The sequence below is a fragment of the Corvus brachyrhynchos genome, unplaced genomic scaffold (genome assembly GCF_000691975.1).
Source record: "Corvus brachyrhynchos isolate BGI_N302 unplaced genomic scaffold, ASM69197v1 scaffold209, whole genome shotgun sequence".
Classification (NCBI taxonomy): Eukaryota; Metazoa; Chordata; class Aves; order Passeriformes; family Corvidae; genus Corvus; species Corvus brachyrhynchos.
The window spans coordinates 1103113-1124630 of NW_008246056.1; the positions used below are offsets into that span (position 1 = coordinate 1103113).

General features: G+C 44.2%; 2 protein-coding genes across 4 annotated transcripts in view; one reads left to right on the top strand and one right to left on the bottom strand.

The window, feature by feature from the left end:
- Nucleotides 1–5644, top strand: part of LOC103623389 (C-type lectin domain family 2 member L-like) — a 16972-nt gene extending 11328 nt beyond the window's left edge. For both annotated transcript variants that reach the window (XM_017745838.1, XM_017745837.1), the window contains exons 3-6: nt 614–697; nt 1496–1680; nt 2377–2477; nt 4094–5644. In XM_017745838.1, the coding sequence (XP_017601327.1) occupies nt 614–697; nt 1496–1680; nt 2377–2477; nt 4094–4211 (488 nt within the window). In that variant the 3' untranslated portion in view covers nt 4212–5644. The remainder of the gene's footprint in view (nt 1–613; nt 698–1495; nt 1681–2376; nt 2478–4093) is intronic.
- LOC108449522 (killer cell lectin-like receptor subfamily F member 1) lies at nt 5461–16445 on the bottom strand. Of its 2 annotated transcripts, none has more exons than XM_017745836.1 (7): nt 15375–16445; nt 11611–11688; nt 10401–10499; nt 9627–9767; nt 9122–9273; nt 8557–8669; nt 5461–7941 (listed from the first exon to the last, which is right to left on the bottom strand). In XM_017745836.1, exons 1-7 carry the CDS (start codon nt 15454–15456, stop codon nt 7809–7811), a joined length of 798 nt encoding a protein of 265 aa, XP_017601325.1. In that variant the 5' UTR covers nt 15457–16445; the 3' UTR covers nt 5461–7808. The 2 variants fall into 2 exon arrangements, with proteins under 2 accessions (XP_017601325.1, XP_017601323.1); XM_017745834.1 differs by having other exon boundaries at nt 5461–7944.
- Between the last annotated feature and the right edge of the window lie 5073 nt (nt 16446–21518).

The following is a 21518-nucleotide window of genomic DNA, read 5'->3' on the forward strand; positions in this document are numbered from 1 at the left end:
AAACCCCCTGTGCTGGCAGCGGAGCGACTGCCAGGAGACGGGACTGTCCTCTGGAGCCTCTCGGGACACTTCGTGCCCGCTACCGCCCGAACAGACGGCTACAAACAGGGCAGTGGCAGGGCAGTGTGTGCTTCCAAAGGCCTGGAAGGGACAGGGGAACAAAAGGAGACTCTGAAAAGCTGTGGCTGTGGGATAAGGCTGGATGTTTCTCAGGAGAAGTTTTGGGCTCCAGAGCTGATGGCTTTTCTTATTTCTTTTATCCATGCCACGTTTAGGCACCAGGTCAATATCAAACTCACTGTCCACTGTCATTTTTTCCATGCTCATTTCTTTCTCTTTTGATCACTTTAAATTCTGGATGATGTAACTAAAATTTACAATAACTCAGAGTTCTTGTTAGCTGAGTAGCTTTGTGAAGATAAGCTAAATGTCTCTGCTCCCAGTTTGCTCTCCACAGAGAGCTACTTTTTTTTTTCTTGAACAGCTTTGTGGGTCCTGGACTCTACTCCCTGGACTCTACTCCCTGGACTCTACTCCCTTATCAGTTGGTTCTGATTTGTTGTTTTTGTTTTTGTTTTGTTTTTTTTTTAATTCCTGACATTTATTTTTTCAGGTCTGTTCTCAAACATCTGGCTGTGGCGAGCTGTCGCTGGAGTCCTTACAGCTGCAGTCATTTTGATTTCATGTATTCAGTTTGGTAAGCAAGGAATTCTAAAAGAAAATACAATTAGCAACAGAAATTACCAGAGTTTTGGGTTCTATACTCAGAGGGCAGTGAGGTCCTGGCACAGGCTGCTCAGAGAAGCTGTGGCTGCCCCATCCCTGGCAGTGTCCAAGGCCAGGCTGGATGGGGCTCTGAGCAAACTGGTCTGGTGGAGTCTGTCCCTGCCCATGGCAGCAGGGTGAAACAAAATGATCTTTAAAGTCAGTCTCAACCCAAGCCAGTCTGTGATTCTGTGTTGTTTGAAATTGTGGGCCAGCGCTGGAGAAACAACTCCATGCGCTGCAGTGGGGTTAGGGAGGGCTCAGTTTAGCCTTAGTGTACTTTTGGTATCAAGTTTGTAACATCACTGTCGGTCTTAATCCAAGTTCAAGAAAACAATTAACAGCTGGGAGATTATCCTATCAATCTGCAGTCCTTCAAAATGACACTATAATAAACAAAGTTATTAATTCAGCTGTGAGGAAGTGACATAGGCAAAAACTGCAGTTGTTGGAATTTTTAAGCTGTAGAAGAGTTTTTGGGGGATACTTTATTATCACCTTCTCAGCTACTTCTACCAGCCTGTCCCTGGCCATCCAGTTAAGGATATGTCAAGAGGCAGAAGGGTGCAGGATCCAGAATATACCGTTAGTTTACAATAATTATTTCTGCTGGGCAGAAGTAACAATGCTGTGGCTAGACTGAGATTATTTTAGATGATGCAGTCAGAAAGCAAACTAAACCATTTTCCAGCTGGAAGAAATGGATAGATTGTTTTTTGTCTTTTCCCAGTAAACTCTTCTCTGGCCAAAGACTCTCCTGAGTGTCCTCCCCTGGACCTGTGTCCAACAGGCTGGCTGTACTTCCAGAGGAAGTGTTACTTCCTCTCAGAGAACGAAGCCTCCTGGAACTTCAGCCAGAGCCACTGCTCCTCCCACAGCGCTTCCCTCCTGGTCATCGAAAATCATCAGGAACTGGTAAGGGAACCAAAGGGGGATCCTGTTTTCCCTGCAGTTCACTTCCAGGGAACCGTTCCTCCAGCCTCCTCAGCTGAGCAGTTAGGAAGCTGATATAAGACCACAATGAGTCACAGCCTGCAGAAAACTTCATTCCTCTGCTCCCTGAAAACATCATCAGAAAATGTCCAAGGAGACTTGTCTGAGTTAAATTTGGTGCTTCTCACAGCTATAAGTACTCATATTAAAGGCATCTATCAGGGTAAACACTGTTGCATCTCATTTATCTTTAATTAAACAACTGTTTTCTCATATTGAGATAGGTTAATTACACACAAGTTGGTAAATATGTTAATTGTGACCTTTGGAGTTAGGAGAGAGTTACCCAAAGTGCAGCTTGGAGCATTTTTTTTCTATATTATACCACAATATTAGGAAAGATTCCACTCTGCACAAAGGCCTAGGAGAATATATTCTTCTGTATCAGTTCCAGACCTTGATAGCAGACCTTGATATTTTAGAATGGCCTCTCCCTAGGTCAGTCAACCCTATCCCAGTCACCAGCCTCTGTATATTTAGGTTTTAATATTGTTTCATCTGCAGGAAAGGCTAGATTGTCCTTTCACTTTTGCTTTTGCCCTGGATCAAGGGCTTTGTATTTTGATAGCTGGACTGAACATGCAAAACTTCTTTTCTCATGTGGGTTTATTCCTACAGAGCTTTATGATGAGAATAACAAAGCAAGACCCATGGATCGGACTCTATAAAAGAAATGAAGAGTTCTTTTGGGTAAATGGAAAAGCATTAGACAATGAACTGTAAGTTGATGTGGAGGGATTTTTCTGATGATACTCGATTATAGGGGAATAAGACAAGATAAATAATACAGAAATGGACAGTGACTTGTAGGAAATATCTGTAATTATGTTGAAGGGATGATTATGGAGAGGGTATGGAATGCAATGAAGATTTCACATGGCATTGTTAAAACTGTGGCAAATGAAAGTTAGGGGATAAATTTGTAATGTTGAGAAGCAACATGAGGCAGGCTCATGGTAACAAACAGGAGAGAAAGTGGAAGTTTAACCAAGAGACACCAAGATACCAAAGCAATGAGGGGAGGAAGGGAAGACTACAGTAACACAAATTCCTCATTATAGAATATATTTTGTAAAAGTGTCAACCTGCATGTAACCTGTGTGAGGTTCATAGCAAAGAGATTTGGGAGACTGCTAAGACATGTTTTCATTTTTATAGAATGTTACTCCAAAAGAGGCTGCTGGAGGGAAAGGAAGCTGTGAATTTATGTTGCATGAGCTGCTCTGTGGCCAGGGTCCTGTGTTCTGTGCCACCAGTGCCAGGTGTAGGGCAGTTTGTTCCTCTCCCTGGCAGCTGTCCCATCTCCTCAGAGGCTGCTGCAGCTCGTCCTGGAGCAGCTGCTGGCAGGAGTTGGCAGATTTACCAGTGATAGGAAGAAGCACTGAGATTTCACAAGTCTGAAATTACCTTAAAAAGTGGAAAATTTAAATACTTTTAAGTCTGTGACATTACTGGTGATGTGTGACTATATTTCACTTCATCCCTGAGCCCTGAGGTCTTGATCTGACAAACACATTTAATGTGAGAGGTGAGGAGCACGTGGGTATCTCAGATGGAAAACTGCAGCCCTTCCCACTCTTTTATCCTGTCTGCAACACAAACATCCACTGATGCTTTCATTTTCAGTGAGGTTCTTCCCATTCTTAGACTTCTGCCTCACTGCTTGCCTCAAACTTCCCCTCCTGAAGCGAGGGGCAAACACCTTGATGTCTAAGCTCAGGGGTTATGACACTGGTGGGGATTTGCTCCTTGGCTTTTCCAGAGACCATTCCAGTTTGCTTAGCCTATCCACAGAACTTTATAGCACTTTGTTTGAAAACAGAGTTGCTGAAGGAGTCCCTTAACCTCTTACATAGGGACACCTACGGTGTGGAAACTGAGGTTTGCCTCCTGTTTCCCCCACCCCCTTAACCATGGTGCCTGTTGGGTTCTGAGGAAGGGAGAAATGAGAGATGCATTTGCTTCACAGCTTCTGCTGGAACCTTTTAGCTGTATAGGAGGATGTGGAAATGCGTGGTGGTGGTGCTCATTTCGATGGCACAGCATCCCTGAGAAGGGCAAACCTGAGTTTCAGTCTCTAATCTAAGGTTGTATTTAGTGACCACTAAACAGGATACAGGAGTACTACAAGTCCTGGACTTTGTATTCTGGGCACAAGATCCCATTAAGAAAAGACAATCTCCATGGTGTTCTCTTCAAGGCACAAAACATCATCCTTCTGTGGTAAATCAGGCTTTATTCAAAGAGAACCTGAGCTGCCCATTGCTGCCTTTGCTCTATTGCAGTATTTGATTATGGGTGTCCAAGTAATCCTGTCTTCCCTTCTCCCTGACAGGTTTGAAGTAAAAGGCTCTGGAAACTGTGCCTATCTGGAGTCCAAAGGAGTCTCAGCCTCAGGATGTTACTTAACCAGGAAGTGGGTCTGTAGCTTGAATATCAACTCAGCACAATAAGGGTGGGGAAAGCCACCACCCCTGACACTCAGAGCTCTGATATGATGCCTAGAGAGGCTATGTCTATACTCTGGGACCTGGGAATGTGTCCCAGCTCCTACCTTGAGGTGAATGACTTTTCTGGTAGCCAGAATTCTCCAGAAGAGGCCTCTGATTTCTAAAGATACCATTTAAAAGGCTCTCTTCAGCATCTTGATAAGTCATTTCCTTGCCCCATTTTTCCAGCTACTGCCCAGCCTGTAGTTTCTCTTTGTTGTGTCGTCAGCATTTATTCTTCTCTTGTTGGAGCAGCTGCTCTTCCTTTCGGTTTTGGGTGTGCACTTGGGGGTTTTTGTTTTGCTTTTCCTTTAACCAGGCTCTGTGTGCAGGGATGGGTGGTGAAGTGGGTCTGTTTGGAGGACTGCCAGTGCCTCATGGATACAGGGTAATGCAGAAGTGAACACTGTTGTTTTAGACAGGATCACAGCAAATTCCTCTCTCCCCATTTGATGGGATGCACCCTGCATTGTATTCCATGTTTTGTTAATGTTATGTTACATTAATCTTGTTAAATCCCAGTTATAATGCTGTCAAGCTAATCTATGTAGCTGCACTGCACCTGAAGTTATCCTCACAGCACTTTCTTTAGCCAAAAAATGGTCACAGTAGATAAGAATATTTATTTACCTGCACATTTGCACTGATGGGGGGAGAAGAGTTGGAACTGTAGGAGTGGTAGTGAAGCTGCAGACATTAATGTGTAAAGGCAGAAATAGTCCTCAGTGCAAGGAGGCAACATCAGGAGAAGGGAATGAGAGAATTATCAGCAAGGGATGTTTCTCTGTGTTTTCCTTGTGCCCTGTGCCTGCCACAGTGTGAGGCTTCTGAGCAAGGGGGACATTTCCAGATGGACAATCAATGTTTCCTTGTGTGGGTGACATTTTCAGTGCAACTCCAGCACAGTTGAATTGCTGCGAGCCTGAACAGAATTAGGGCACAATCCCTCTGATTGTCTGAGTCCCACTCATGTCTAGCAGGTTATCCAAAGATTAAAAGTGTCATTTGACCCAGAGGAAGCAAATTTTCCTGGAAGGAATATACCTATCAAGTTTCTAGAGAAGGAAGAATAGGAAATTCACCTTCATTATCTTCTGTGACAGAAGGACTTGACTGTAGAAGGACCATGCACATGGATATTGTCAGCATCTTGTGACTCTCAGCTGTTTATTTAAACATAATCACTAATTTTGCTGGATTGCACTTTTCTTAATTGCTTGTATTCTTTATAGGCACAGTAACAGCACTCTACAGTATGAAAAGCCTAACTATGTATTAATTTATATGTTGGGGGGAGGTGTTATTCTGCAATGTTTTTAAATTAACCCGGTTCTGAAGGATACGGTATGTGCAATAGTCCTGAAAGACTCAATAAATATCTTTACAGAGCCCCTGAATTACAGTGGTTTGTATCTTAATATTGGGACACTAAAAGTATTTTTCATCTCAGGTACCATTTGGGTGAAAAAAACCCAATCTGAAGTAAAATATTCAGGTTTTGAATATGAAAAAAGTCTTTAATCATAACGTTAGGGCTGACATGAAACAGGACATTTGATCAAAAAAATAATGCATTTCCCTTTTTAACACTTCATAATATGTCAGACTTTTAACAAAAGATTACAGTGAAAGCTCTTCGGGAATCTGACTCCTCAGGGATGCAAGGAACATCTCTTCTTCTGTGATGTTAAGAAAAGAAGGGTCAAGCTGCAAACTCTGCCAACGTGCTTTACCCAGAGTGGGGTTTGATAAAGTACTACAATGGTAATTTCTTTTTCTTTTTAAATCAGTGACTGCCTAAATTGTAGGTAAGAGCTTCAGTAGGGCCCTGCAAAAAACTTGTTTAATTACATGAATAATAGCGAGAAGGCCCAAATAGCAGATGTTTCATGAATATTGTTAAAACCTTAACACCGCAACTAATTTGAGAGAAGCAGCACGCGGAAGTTTGCTTTTCTTGTTAAATTCAGCATGAATCAAGAAAGATCTGCCATAAAACCAGCAATTGTCAACTCCACTGCATGGGGAAGGGTGTGCTGTGAGTAAGTGATGCTGAAGTTAGAATTTCTCAGCAGTGAGAACTTATCTCTCTATAAAGCATGTATTTTATAGGTATAGATGGTTATTTTACTCATTTCAGACTCCTTCCTTTTCTTTGCTTCTCTGTCTAGAGTGAGCAAATCAATCCTCCTCCCCTCACGTGCTGTGCTGAGTTTGGGGGATTTTTGTTGTTGTTGTTTCCTCTTACATAACAGCAGTTTCTCATATGAGTCTTGAGCAGCTGGTGCTGCATTCTACAGGGTAAATCTGTGTTTGGACTTTTTTTGTTGTTGTTGTTTGAAGGGAAGTCTCTGAGGGTACAGTTCACTTTTTTAATCTGCAACCCCAAAGTGCTGGACATTAACCCTCCCCAGGCATGTTCAAGTGTGAAAAAACATCTCTCTGAAACTGCAGCTGCCTTTATTTGTGCGTATCACAGCAAAAATGAGCTTAAAGGCTCTACATCTCAAAAGCCATGTTAGACTTGTTTCTCTTTCTCATTGCTATAAGGCCTTAAATTCCACTCTGTGCCATTTTTGTTAGAGTACACCTTCAATTCATGACATTTCTTCATTCTTTTCAAATATCTGAATCTAACAAAGGCACTAGGTCAGAATGCTCTTAGCATTTTTGTATTCCAGACCCAGAAATAGCATTTATTCATGACACTTCAATGCCTAAGCAATACATTTACTGAGTGCACTCACAGGTATTAATTTCATCAGTCTTTGGCTTTGGTACCTCATCATACCAGAACTGTGGTTCCGCATTAGAACTTGGAAATGTAGAGGGACGAAATATAGGTGGAGAGGAAGGTTATCAACTTTACTTCCTTGCGCTGCAATGTTGTCTTACAGTCCAAGCCCCTTCCCTAGTTAATCCCTCCAGATTCCAAGGTTCAGCGTCAGAAGAGGATGGGAGCAATCAGCACATTAACCACAAGTGTTACAAGTCACTCCATGCCTGGTCTGCTGTCTACACCCAGTAGCTGTGCAGCAGCTTTGAATAAGACATTGTCCAATAAATGCATTTTCCAGCCCTCACATGGCTTCTGTGAGTCACAATTAGATCCCAGGGAGAAAAAAAAAAACCAAAATCACAAACTTCAGAAAACACAAAACTCCTGAAACCAAAATAAGAAGTCCTCAGCTCGGCAGCTGCCTGAGGCAGGGGTGACAGCAGTGGGCCCAGCATCACCTTCATTCCTCACAGGGGCCATAATTCCTGCACATCACACAGTTCATGTGCACAGTGCTCCTCCTCAGGAGTATCTCTTCTCCTGTGCCCTTTCCTGAGACAGCTGCTGCCACAGTCTGTCCGTGTGAAGGCTCAGCACCCCCAAATCCACATGTGCCGGCTTGCAGCCCTGTTGCAGGACCTGTCTTCTAACTTCTTCGGAGCACAGCACAGCAAAGTGCAAATCTCCCTGCAAGTCTGATAAAATTTGTTTACATCACAAGTTGGTTTATGAGCAAACGGGTCTTCTGACAAGAAGCTCTGCCTGTGTTCTGGAAATGTAGCTCAGAGCACCAGCAAAGTTGCGTTCTTCTTACAGATCCACTTCTTTAACGTCTGGCAGTTGTCTGCCTGGATCACATTTTTCCTTCTGTAAACAGGACAGTTCTTGTCAGCCTCGATTCCTTTTAGAGCTGTCCTGCTGAGAGACCAGAAGGAATGCAGTTGTCAGCTTTAAACTCAGCTTTAAACTCAGCACTGGTTAAAAATCCTGGTGGTGCTCCGAGTAAGGGGGGCGCGTGATGTTCACTCGATCACCCCCTTGAAGCACAGCAGCCGTGCAGGGATGGGATGGGCACCCCCAGCAGGGACTGCTGGCTCCTGAGGGATGGATGCTTGGGATTGTCACAAGGATAAGGATCCTCCCCATGCAGCCACAATGCTGAAGAAAGCTACACAGATCCCAGCCCATGCTATGTGAACAGGCACATGGTCTGTAAATAGACCTTTAACAGAGGCACATGGTCTGTAAAGTGAGAGAGTTTGTTGGCAGGGATTTCAGCAGAATTCTCTGCATTAATAAATACATGAGCTGTGGCTGTGGTTGGTCCTAGAGGCAGAAAACAGCTTCCACAAGTGCCCAGCAGGAGCCTGTTGACCTGGAACTGGCCATGGAATGACTCTGAATATGTGCCTGAGGCTGCAGGGTTGGATCTGTGCTTTGGGTAATTAGCTCAGATTCAGAGTTGTATTTCCAAGCAGAGATACCACGCTTTGCTTTTCCCAAAGATATCCTCCCCCCACAAATCATCACCTATTTTCTTTTACTCTGTGATCTTCCACTGAACTCCGTTGTTTCCCCATGACTTCACTGTTCCAGCCAATCCAGATATATTTGGTATCTTTCTCTTTGTTGTCTATAAATTCCTGTGGAGCAATCAGAAGGATGTTACCTGACAGAAGATCTTTCCTGCTATGCCCAGCTCACTGTCCTGCCTCATGCACAGCTTTTGTTCCCTCATGGAGAGCAAGGACAGTGATGCAGCCATAGCAGAGCAGCCCCTTACATCAGCCCATATACATGACCAGGCTCCTCTCTTCCCAGAGCCACGTGCTGGAAACCGGTGGAAAGTCCCCAGCATTTCCTCTTCCCACTCAAAACTACTTTGGCTTCCACACTTGGCACCTCTTGTGCTTCTCCTCTTCAGCTCTACTCTGCTGACATTCCCAAACCCAGCTCCTGGGCAGGGAGAGTCAGATGCTCTCCCTGGTGGGGCTCTTGCTTGTCTATGTGTACACTAGACATCCAGGCCATTTTCCCTTGGAGAAATGTTTGCCTGTGGCCTGTGACACACTTGCACTTGTGCTGCAAGACTCACCATCTCAATTTCATTCTCAGTGACAAGCAGCTGGGATTTCCTGGCCAGGCAGTTTTTCCGGCTGTCCTCCCAGCTCCTGGCCTCCTCAGAGAAGAAGTAACATCTGCCCCCGTGCAGCTGCCACCCAGGGGGACACAGCTCGCATGTTGTCCCTGTGGGTGGACAGGGGGAACCTTTAGTTCCTACCATGAATGGAATTCCTCCCCCTGTTTATGAACCATTATTGGGAAAGTGTTTTCCAGGACAAGAGGAGGATCTACAATATATGGCATTTCTGACAGCAGCTCCTGGCAGAAAAAAATGTAACAAAAGTACTGGAAACTTTATACCAAAAGAGGAGCAAGACTATTATGATTAAAATGTTAGTTTCTGTTATCACTGCTCTGCAGGAACATCACACTTCCTGGCTAGCACCAGTGAGTTCCCATAAACTGCAGGGTGTCGGAGAAATGGGAACAGAGACAACAGAACATCCTCCATGCTGGAAAGGACTAATGTGCCTCACCCTGTCCATCTTCACACAGCTCCTCCATGAGCCATTTCAGGAGCGCTGCTGAGACGGTCCTCTCTGAAGAAATGTCACTGCTGTTGCTGTTCAGACCATACTGGGGCAAACTTTCTGATTTTCCTGCTCTGCCCTTTGAAACTTGAACAGCCCAAAGTAAAAAAAAAAAAAAATAAAAGAGAGAGAGATCGTGGTTAACAAGAAGGATAAGGAAATGCAGCCTTTGTACCCAGAGCTGTACTGTGAATGTGAGGATGTCTCTGTGTACGTTGCCTGGTACAGACACAGTTATGAGCAAACTCAGTGAGTGAAGCTCAGTGAGCAAAGCCCTGCTGAGAAGGTGTTCATGGAATGGCCTGGCTTGGAAAGGTTCTTAAAGATCCTCTGGTTCCAAAGCCCTGCCATGGGCAGGGACACCTTCCACTGTCCCAGGTTGCTCCAAGCCCCATCCAACCTGGCCTTGGACACTGCCCGGGATCCAGGCGCAGCCACAGCTTCTCTGGGCACCCTGTGACAGGGCCTCCCCACCCTCACAGGGAGGACTTTTTTCTTAATTACACCAATTTGCACTCAGCACAGTCTCATCAGTGGATGGGATGTATTTTGGGGCTCTATGAAGCAAAGGAAGGACCTGTACACAGACTCTCATTTCCTGTATTTTTGTATAAATTGACACCTTTTAGTGAGACACCAGGGGAAATTTTCTCTCAGCTCTTTCAGAGGTTTAACCATGTCTGCAATGAAGGGATGAAGCAGGAGGTAGAATCTACTCACATTGCTTGGCTTGTATGACCACGACTCCCAGGAAAATGAGCATGAGGACACCCAGGACCAGTGCCACGTAGAACCAGGCTGAGCACCTCTGCCGGCAGCCTGGAGGGAGGCAGGAGGAAGAGCAGCTTAAGGTCCCGGCACTGTTAAAATTAACATTGGGAAAACAACAGAGAAATCATCTGCCTAAAATCAGTCTGCTGTCCGAAGGGAGCAATGGCATTTTACTTATTAAAAATCTGCGTTCATTTTGCATACGTGGAAGTGAAATCAAAACATTTGGTCACATAGAGCAAGTGATTTTCTAAGAATTTGCTTTTTCTCCTTTGAGTTGTTCTTCTGCAGCATTGCCTCCTCCCACCCACCCACACACCCCCTGCAGGACCTTTCAGAGCAATTCAGGGAAAGTTTGGGGGATGGCTGTGGTGTCTGTCAGGGACGGGCTGTGGTGTCAGGGATGGCTGCGGGGTGTTCCTCCTCTCTGCTCCCAAGCATCAGATGCCTGTCCCACAGCTCAGACACCTCCCCTAAATGCACAGGAAAAAAAGCCCCATACTGACACCGCCTGGAACAGGGAAGTACATCAAACCAAGCATCTCCATCTGTTTGGCATTCACCCTGTGTCAGAGTGAAACACTCAGGAAGCCGCAGAACCTGACGAAATTTGGGGTTAAAGTGCCAGTTCTGCAAGACACAGACTTGCACCATTACAACCTCTGTTTCCCGGACCTTGTCTGCATGAGATGAGCAACTGCTCCATCCTCTGGCTGCCTGAGCTATCTGGTGTAATGTTCCCTTTCCCTGGCAGGCAGGTCCTTCGGTGCAGGGAAGGTGACAATCGCCAGGGCACTAATGGCACATAGAGACCTGGGCATTACCTGCTTCCAAAGCCAAATGTGTCCCTGGGGCTCTTCCTTCAGAGACAGTTACAGGAGGGTTCGTAAAAAAGCCATGGAATTTTACTTTGCTTTACTACATTTTCATGTAGGGCACAAAGGTATTTTTAGAAATTATTTTTAAAACGTCTCTCAATATTATTTTTTAAAGGAAAGTGTGTAATCTGAGAAGGCAGCAGAAAAAAAGCAGCAGATGAAATGATAGATCAGTCCTTCATTGAGAGAGTGCACGTAAAGACTCTTGATAACAGGTTTCACTGTTGGGCAATAGGAAAAACTGCATCTATAATTAGTAACCAAACAAAATTGCACAGTACCAGCTGCAGAAGTCTCTGCTCTGCTGTTCCCTTGGGGTTGAGGCTTCACATGCAGCTCAGCATATGTGATCATGTTTCCTGTAGGGAGAGGGAAACGCTGACATTTGTGGCTGTGCAAATCACCAAGGGGAGGAACAATAAAGGCTGAGTCTGTATGAAAAGGGGTGTGTGTTTCCAGGGCTGCTTGTTCAGCATTTTCCTTTTCCTAGGCAATGACAGGCAAGATGATGATTTTGCTGTCAGGCAGGAAAAGCCTCCTCCATAAGCTTCGAACTGTTGGGTGCTGTGTGGCTGGAGCAGGAGGCAGGCAAACAGGTGGAAGGATGGGAAAGACCTGGATACTATCCATGGCAAGCATCTCAGCTGTTGCTAAGCCATCTCAGAAGGTACCACAGGGGCTGGAGGGGCACCAGAGCCGTGACTGCTTTGTAGGGCAGAGAGATGCCAAAAGGAAAACCAGCACTCAGAGAAATGCTGCTGCAGCAAGGTAATTCCTGGGGCCGTTCCTGACTTGTGAGTGTTTATCCCAGGATATTTCAGGTGGTGCCTGTAGCAGCAGAGGAGTAGACCTGATGATTGAAGACATCCTTTTCCAGAAGCACGTTGCCAAAACAAAACCAAAAATGGCATTAAAATCGCACGGTGTGGGTTAAAAGCGTGTGGTTTCTTTCTGAATGTGTTTTCAGTATCATTTACCTGAGTATTTTGCAGAGCTACTGGTTAGTGTTATGGAAGATGTTTGGACCTTTGGGACACTGCTTTTGGTTCCATAAATGGAGAGATTTTATCCATCTGTATCAAGAAGAAGCATCTGGGCTACCGCCTTGGTTTGTGACCACTGGGGCTTTTAAAAAGAACTGTTGAATTAAATTTCACTGATCAGGGAAAAACTTGGCAGAAGAAGAGAATCTCATTAAGCTAAAATGAGGCATTTCATATGAGAATTGCTGAAGTTTGGAGAGGTTTTACAGTAAAAAAAAAAAACCACTGAGCACCTGATTGGCAAATGAGGGTTATTCATATAGGGGAGACAGTCTATGCTTTAGAGAATCTGACCTAATAAAGTGGTTGTTTGCTTTACTTCAATTTATTAGTTTAATGAACTACAGAAAAATTGCAAATTGCATTTAATTGTACTCAAATCAAGTGCCCTAAAAGTTTTTCTTCTTAGAATGCAAATAATTTTCCAAAACCACTCAGGACTTTTAAACTGTTAGATCCACTAGCCCTATAAATGGAGGCACTTCTAAAATATGTACTTTAGACAGTCTGCTAGGGTTGTGAAATAATTTGTCTCTCAAATTAACATTCATTCCTTTAAAGAATATCTCTAAGTCTGTAAGAAGAAAAAAATATCCATGCAACCTGAATATTTAAACAAAATGATTCCTTCTATTACAGTGTGTATGGGCACATGATTATTGGAATGTGAAGTCCTCAGAAGTCAGCAGGGGATTTTAAACTACCACATAATCTTCATTGTGCCTGATGCTTTCACACCCTCACCTAATTCAACAACAAGGTGGAGATCTCTGTCAGTCACTAAAACTGAAATTTCATGTCACTTCTCTGTGCCTGCTGTCAGGTGCAGAAAAACATCTCTGCTTATTGGAAGCTTCTGCTTGGTGAATGTGCAGACTGGGAGTGCTCCTTGGGGGTTGTCCATGAGGGAATGTTGTGTCCAGATGTGGGGTGGCCCATCCAGGGATCTGGGGGAAGCTGGAGAGGCTCCAGGTGGACCTGGTCAACACCTGGAGCAGCTCAGGAGGTTAAGGAGGGGAACAAGAAGTTAAGGGCACAACCAATAGCAGGCTACAACTACTTGTGGGTTAGTTTGGTGATGGACTTGAACTCTCCTTGGTTTGTTCTTCTCCCAAGGAAAGCTCTGTGTAGCCACTCATGATTCATAATCAGGCAACTCTCAAATTATCTGTGAGGGAACCAGGACACAAAAACTGCCAGTCTTTCACTGGAAAATGGATTCCCAGGTGGTATTTATCCTTGCTGGGATTTGGGAACCCTTTTCTACTTTTGAACACCTGTTTCGAAGCACTGAAGCACTAATAGCACCTGCACCTACCAAAGCCTGTGCACAGATAGTGCCATTACTAAATGCTCCTCAACACACTCTGGCAGAGCATCCAAGAATCCCCTCGTCCTTGTTATTCAGAGCCCCTGAGTGACAGCTGAAGTCCACCTGTAAGTTCAAGCCCAATCAAAAAAAACGTATTTGAGTATAATCAGACATAAGAGTGGGGGAAACTGGGAGCTATAAACAGTGAGGAAAAGATTATTTAAGAGATTTTAGTCCCTGTATAAGTGAGACACCATAACAAAGACATGTAGAAATACTGTGTGAATCTCTGGTGCCCATTTTTTAAAGGAGATGGAAGCACTGCAGTATGAACAGGAGAACATCCACAAAAATGACAAGCATTTTTGAGAAGTTAAGTATTTAAAGACGAAAGAGCATTGAGAAATCACTTAATTACCATGGCCAGTAGCTTCATGTGGGAAAATATCAAGGGTTAAAATCAGTTCAACAAAAAATTAATAAGAACCATCCAGATGTTAATGATAAATTTCATTGAAACTGGCCTGTCCAAAATTGAGCCTTTCCTTTAGGCAGCATGATCAAGGAATAGTTTTGGATGTCTTCTAATCAAGATTTGATGTCCATCTCCCTTCACAAATAAATTTTATCACTTTGGATACTGGCGAAAATTCCAGGCAAGCCTTCTTTGTGTTGCACAGGTTACAGCAGTGCAAACAACATCCATGGGTGCATGAACACACAGTCTAAGGTAGCATTTCATGTCATAGATATAATAAAGTGAAATCACTTTTATCTTTTGGATACCAGCCTTGTAAAAATATAGAAAAGATATTATTTTCTGTCATTTAAGTGGATGTATTCAGAGCATCATCATCATTATTAATCTCCATTGTAAGTAGAACATCTAAAAATGCTCATTACACAATGTTGTTTCCTTAAGGGATTAATTACTAACGAAAGCATGAAAATACCCTTAGTCTGATGCCACAAGCATTTCCTATTTGCTCATAATGAGAAGCTCTCATTCACATTAGCTGTGATCCAGGATTTTGTCCAAAAGCTTTCATGAATGAATTACATTTTTATTCCAAGTAGTAGAAATGTTACTTCTTCAGAAAATTTAGTTTAAATCATCTCACCCTTAATATTGGCTTAATCCTTTGGGGGTTTTTTACAAATATGTGAAGTGATCACAGATTGGTAATTCGGTTCTGGAAAATCACCACTGGAAAATTAAAGAGAAAGAGAAGGAAGTTTTTAGGAGTCATTCAGTACTTCCTTCAGTGACAGCGATTGCACTTTTGACTGCCACTAGTCTTCTGATTTACTGGTTAATTTACTACTCCTTTCCCATGAACATAAACATTTATCTGATTTGTGGGCTACGTAGTAATTCAGTGGAGCATTGTCTTGATCATGAGTCATTTAAAAAGAAATATTATGCTCTTTATTCAAACCAGAAACACTTTTTCTTTCTTGTTCTGTTACTTAAATCCTGGGACCAGACCTGAGCTGCTGCTCCTCGGCTGTTCTGATTTGGGAGCAGCTTGGCTGATTTGTACGGTGAGGACCTCATCCACTATTTTCAACTTCTCACCCTTCCCATACAGCGTTTTATGGCATTCTTCTAGTTTTACCCAATTCAAAAGGTGAGAGAGAAAGAGAGAGAGTACAAGAGAGCCAGCAGTGCGTGCTCAAGATGTTTTACCTGGGTTTGATGTCCCAGAGGGAGCGTGCAGCCTTTCCCTCGGCAGCATCGCCACGGCCGCGTAGGTGACATCCCCTGCCATCTGTGAGCCTGTCCCTCAGAGCTATGGAAAGAGCAGCTTTAATGCAGTCATTTGCATCCTGTCTCAGCTTTTCCTGCCTCCAGAGCAGTTACACACCGTGCTATGGCTCTGACGAAGGCTGAGAAACACAACAAAGGAAGTCACTAAGTTACCTCTTTCAGAGCAGCTTCAATGGTGTTTTCAGCCACCATTCTGTCTCTTCTTGCCCTTCAGAATACAGGAGAAAATGAAGATTAAAACCCATCATTTTTACTAATAGAAAAAAACCTTGTTGGTCAAAGCCCAAAAAAGGACTTACACAGGTATGAAAGGTTTGCTGGTTCTCATGAGACTAGAGAGTACAATTTGTATTGTGGCTGTTTTGTGCTCCTGTGCGTGATCTTGCACAGCCTATCCACCTGAAAGAAAGAGAAACAAGAAATACATGTATCAGTATAAGATGTTTTGGGGTTAATGTAACTGCAACCACACAGCTTCAAAAAGGTAACTCAAATTCTAACCTGCTCCACCCACAAAGTACTTTAATGGTTTAACAGACAAATTTAGGTGATATTGAGGATGCCTTAACACTAACTAAAACTAAAATTAAAAAAAATACGATCAATTTTTTTTACAAGAATGTTTCAATACTTTACTGTAACAGTAGTTACAAGGAGCTGCTGTTCCTACATTGCTTGAACTATTCCCTGCTTGAGCCAACAACTCCACAGATGGAAAACCTGAGTTGCCTGTATTACCTTTAACTCCTCTTTCATTACCCACGTGTTTGCTACAGGATAGTTTGATGACAGTGTTTTTGTCCTCTATTTCAGGCCAGGGGGAAGCCTCACAGATTTTAATTGAAACATAAACACCTTCTAAAACCTAAAAATACATTTAGAACACTCAGACATGGAGTCCTGTGCTTGACATTTCCTGCTAAGAGCTACGCTCTTGGTTTTGTGCCTTATTCCCACTTAGAAAATTCCCTCCAAGTTCAACACAGAAAACGTCTGCAAACCTACATGGGTCTGTTGAAAATAATGTTTATACAGGCTTTTGCAGGTTTTTGTTACATTAAAAGGGACCTGAAAAAAGTTTGGGGCTGTAAACTTATATTACTGATGTTTTCCCTTCTGATGTTCAATGCTGGTAACGGTCTTAAGTGCAGAAACAGAAAGGTTTAGGGGGAAAAAAAAAAGAAGAACCTTTGATAGTCATGGAACAGATTAGTCAGAAGTGCTGCTCGAGTATGATTTATAAGCAACTTATCTAAATCATTATGGGTTTATTATCTGATAATAAATGACAAATCGATACTGTGAACTGGAGCCCGAATAAAGTTTATTTCACGGACACCTACATACCAGCCATATCACCAGGCCTCACATGAAACAGAACTTTGTCCTCTGAATCAGTTTTCCCCTGAACTTGTCAGCATCCTTTACAGCAGGATATTTAGACTCTGAAATGGAAAAAAAAAAAAGAAAGAACAGAAACCAACCCTGAACCAAACCCCACACTCCTTATTTGGGTTTCTTTTTAAACTTTAGTCCATAAAGGAGAGCTAGAAGGCCAAACTCTCAGTCTCTTTCCATCACTGCACACACACCTCAGCAGTCTTTTCCCTCCTAAAGCAGTCACAACCACCCAGAGGTAACCGTGTACAATCTCGAGGCCATTTCCTCTCATCCTGTCCCTGTTCCCCGGGAGCAGAGCCTGAGTTCCCCTGGCTGCCCCCTCCTGTCAGGGAGCTGTGCAGAGCCAGAAGGTCCCCCCTGAGCCTCCTTTTCTCCAGGCTGAACCCCCCCCAGCTCCCTCAGCTTCCTCTTCACAAACTGTAATCTGTCTTTCCTTGTGTCTTTTGGGTTCTCCAGGTAGAGCCTTGCCTCAGCCTCTTCTTTCCTCCCAGGAGATATGGATTAATATGCAGAGCTTACAGAACCCTACTGCTGCTGAGGCCCATAAAGCACCAGGGCTTGCTGTGTATCAAACATCCCTATGTCTGGGGATGGGGGAGTGGTGTTTTAGCCTGGAGTTTTCAGACTTTTTGGCAGAACATGGAGATATCTGAGGGTCACAGCACCTGCAAGGAAAGATGGTGGGACTGTTGTGTAGGATTTCCCTGCACATCATGCAGAGCTTGGCAGCCTGGAGCTTCAGGGGCTCCGTGGGGGTAGGCAAAGGGATGTGAGCTCACGTCACTCCCCATCCTGACGTGCTCCTGGGTGCACACAGACTCCCCCCTTCTAACTGCCAAGCCTGAGTAATGTCACTTGGTGATGTTCTGGTGCCTGCACAGTTACCAGCTCCAGCTATGCACAGTGGTGACAACTGCAGATGCCACCCCTTCTTGTGGGTGTGACAGCACCACCTTCATTGCGTGTGGAGGCAAAGGCAGACTGAAAACAGTGACGTGGGCTGCAAAGCAGAACTCAGCCCCTCCTGCCACAGAACAGGCAGCTCAGCCCAGGACTCCAGCTGCCTCATAGTGCACATTTGAAAGAACTTGAACTGCTGGTCTGACAACAAAATGCACTTTCTAAAGGCTGAGCTGCAACACAGAGGCTTCCAGGTTAAACCGATGGAGTTCCATGAGTAAATCTCCAGCTTAGGTTTCAATTCTAAGCCTCTGCTGTGTCACAGCAGAGCCTGTTTGTATGATGAGGTGCAAAAGCAGCACCCAGAAGGCATGATCAGAGCTAGGGCTGAAACAAAGACACCTATTGACATAAATGAATGTCTGTGAGTGGTTATCCCACACTGCAGCAGGAAAAAAGATGTCATTGAAACATTTAAACTCACAGGCTGAAATTTATTTATCTATTTGTTTAGTCCTTCCCTGTTGTGCTCTATTCTGCCATACAGACATAGCCTGCCTTCCTTCAGGTCTAGTAGAGCTCTCTAGTAGAGCTGTCTCTTACCCTCATGTCTGAAAAGTCTGGGGTTTTGGGTATCATTTTAAACTATGGGTCTGTGAGCACATAGCAAAGAAGGGCACCAATTCCAGGATGCAGTTGGAAGGGTAAAAATAAAAGGACTTGCCCAAGCCCATCAGCAGGCCAGGGGCAGGGGCTGGAAGACTGCTCAGCACTTCTATCCCTCAGCACAACACCGTTTTCTGTAGGTGTGTGGGTTTGGGCTGGGACAGAGCTCATTTCATTCACAGGAGCTACCATGGATTCGTGCTGGAAACAGTGTAGATAACAGGGATGTTTTAGCTATTGTTGAGCAGTGATTACACAGCATCTTTTCTGCTTCTCACCTCATCCCAGCAGCCAGCAGGGTGCACAGGAATTGGGAGGGGACACAGCTGGGACAGCTGACCCCAATTGACCAAAGGGATTTCCCATATGGCATCACGCTCAGTGTACAAAGCTGGGGGAAGAGGGAAGGGGGGATGTTTGGAGTGCTGGTGTTTCCCAGGTCACAGTTACATGTGATGGAGCCCTGCTCTCCTGGAGATGGCTGAGCACCTGCTGCCCAGGGGAAGCTGTGAGTTAAATCCTTATTTTGGCTTTTCTTGTGTGTGCAGCTTTTGCTTTGTCTATTAGAGTGTTGTTATCTCAGCCCACAAGTTTTCTCAGTCTTACTCTTCTGGTTCTCTTCCCCATCCCCCAGGTGTGAGGGAGTGAGTGGCTCTGCGGGGCTGAGCTGCTAATGGGGTTAACCATGACAACAGGCTGATTGCTGATACCTCATGGATTTGCCGGATGTTGCTTCACAAACTGTCAAACCTGAATCCAGATTCATCAGTTCTCTTTTTTCCATGTATTCCAGAGCTCTTTCTGTAAATACACACACATGTAGAGTTAGGCATCCCTTGGCCATTAATGCATTTATTTAACGCCACAGTGCCTTTGGATAAAGATTTTCTTTCTGCTTATGAAATTGGAAGCAAAGCTGTTGTAAAAGTGTGACCATCTGTAAGTTCTGTAGATTGAATGGACAAAAGGTGGCTTTGATCACACTCCTTACAATTCTTCCAGAAGATATTTGAATTAATATGAAATGGCAGGAATAAACTACAATGAGCACTCCCTTCCACAAAACTCCAGTGCTCTCTGGCCTTATTTCTTTACAAGTATGTGACATCTTTATATTTTTCCCCAGGAGGCAGAAATGCAACTATGAATGAATTTTTCTTGAAAATTTCAAGATTCAGAAACTCTTATCACATTGGCCTCAGGACAGATTAGTATAACAATGCAGATGATACAGCCCCTAAATTATGATGTTTGCATAGAGGGGGTGTTAAATTAAAGAAAAGCTTGATGTACAAGAATCCAGCTTGAGCAACAAACAGTGAATCAGAGTGAGCAGTAAGACCAAATATTGCTTGGATGAAATTAACACAGTGGAATTAGTCCAGCCTGGAACATTTGCTACCAGTGAACTGCAGCAGTGGAACTGGATAAGGAGGGTTAAGTGTGAGGCAGGGTGTTAACAGGAGTGCCCTGTGTTGTGTGGATCTTGAATGTGGAAAGACAAGGAAGTAGAAATAAGAGCAGTATAGAAGAACAAGAAGTCCTTTTCAATCCTAAGTGTATCATCACTGAGAGGTTTCAGTAAAGAATCCCAGGATGGGTCAGGCTGGAAGGGACCACAGAGGGTCATCTTGTCCCACCTCCCTGCTCCAGCATCCCAGAGTACAGGGCACAGGATTGTGTCCAGACTGGAGTATCTCCCGTGAGGAGACTCCACACCCTCCCTGGACATTCTGTTCAGGGCTCGGTCACTGCACAGGACAGAAGTTCTGCCTCCTGTCCAGGTGGAACTTCCTGGGATCAGTCCCTGCCCGTTCCTCTGGTGCCATGGCTGGGCCCCCCAGAGCAGAGCCTGGGCCCTGCTCGGAGCCCTCCCTGCACACAGGGACACCCAGGGCTGAGGGCCCCTCTCAGCTGGGGCTCCTCTCCAGGCTGGACAGCCCCAGCTCCCTCAGCCTTTCCCTGTCAGGGATGCTCCAGGCCCTAAATCATCTCCACAGCCTCCACTGGCCCTCCTGTCAGGTAAATTGTAATAATAGACAAACTTGCACCATTTACATCAATAACACTGCACACAGTTTATCCTGCTATGCTGAGTAATTGACGTTGGCTCTTGATTTTTCTTCTGTTAAAAATTGTTCTTACATAAACGTGCAGCTAGTATTGCTCATGAACTGAGCATCAGAGCTAATTAACTGTCTGGAAACTGGATGTCTAAGTTCTCTGAGGGCTGGGATTTTATGATCTGAGAAGCTCTTCCCTGGGACATTTCAAAGAAATAGTGTTTAGCAAGAGAAGCTTGAAAGCCTTCCAGCACAAATCTTTGTGCTTTGTCCCTTGCACACACACACACGAAACACCCACCCCCCCCCAAAACCTAAAAGAAAACCCCAACCAAAACTGAGATGGTCTCTAAGAACCCTTCCATCCTAAGGGTTCTAAGTGTGATTTTAAGTGTGCTGAACAAGAAGGGGACAGCAGATGGCCATTGTGCTTTGAACCGAAGCCATGCACTAGCAGGACTAGGAAAGAAACTGAGCAGTGTAAATTACACAGACAACTGAACTGTTTTTCTCTCCCTTCTCTCTTCCTCTGTCTTGCTCTGACAAACCCCAGACCCTTCTAACAGGTAGTGCTAACACTGCACTTTCTCCTGTGCAACGTCACAGTCCTCAAAACCACTCTTTCAACACACACACACTCCTTCCCACAGGGAGAACTGATTTGAGCCCCTCAGGCCTCTTTTACTGGATTGATGGACTTATTTTCATTTATCTTACATTAAAATCAGCTGTCTCAACTTCTGGGTTTTTTTTCAAATCCTGAAAATTGCTTCTTACTTTATGAAAAGAGGATGGTGTGCATATGTCTCCTTAAACAGCTGGAAAGGACATTTGAATACATGTATTGATCCTTAGTTCTGCTTTGTTCCTGTCCACTTGAGGAACTGTTGGCACATTTGAGCAGCTAAATGCCGTTATTTAAATGGAGACTTGTGTGGCCTGGAACTACGGAAGCAGCTCTGTTGAAACCTTACAGTTTGCAGTATTTCTGTTGCACTCCAACAGGACAAGCCTGGGCTTTTTGTAACAGCAA

Coding starts and splice junctions, on each gene's coding strand:
- LOC108449522 (XM_017745834.1), bottom strand. CDS start 15,456: ATGGCAGGGGATGTCACCTACGCGGCCGTGGCGATGCTGCCGAGGGAA. Junction 11,689..15,374: donor CTCTGGGACATCAAACCCAG/GTAAAACATCTT, acceptor CTCTCCCTACAG/GAAACATGATCACATATGCT. Junction 7,945..8,556: donor CACAGAGTAAAAGAAAATAG/GTGATGATTTGT, acceptor CTGGTCTCTCAG/CAGGACAGCTCTAAAAGGAA.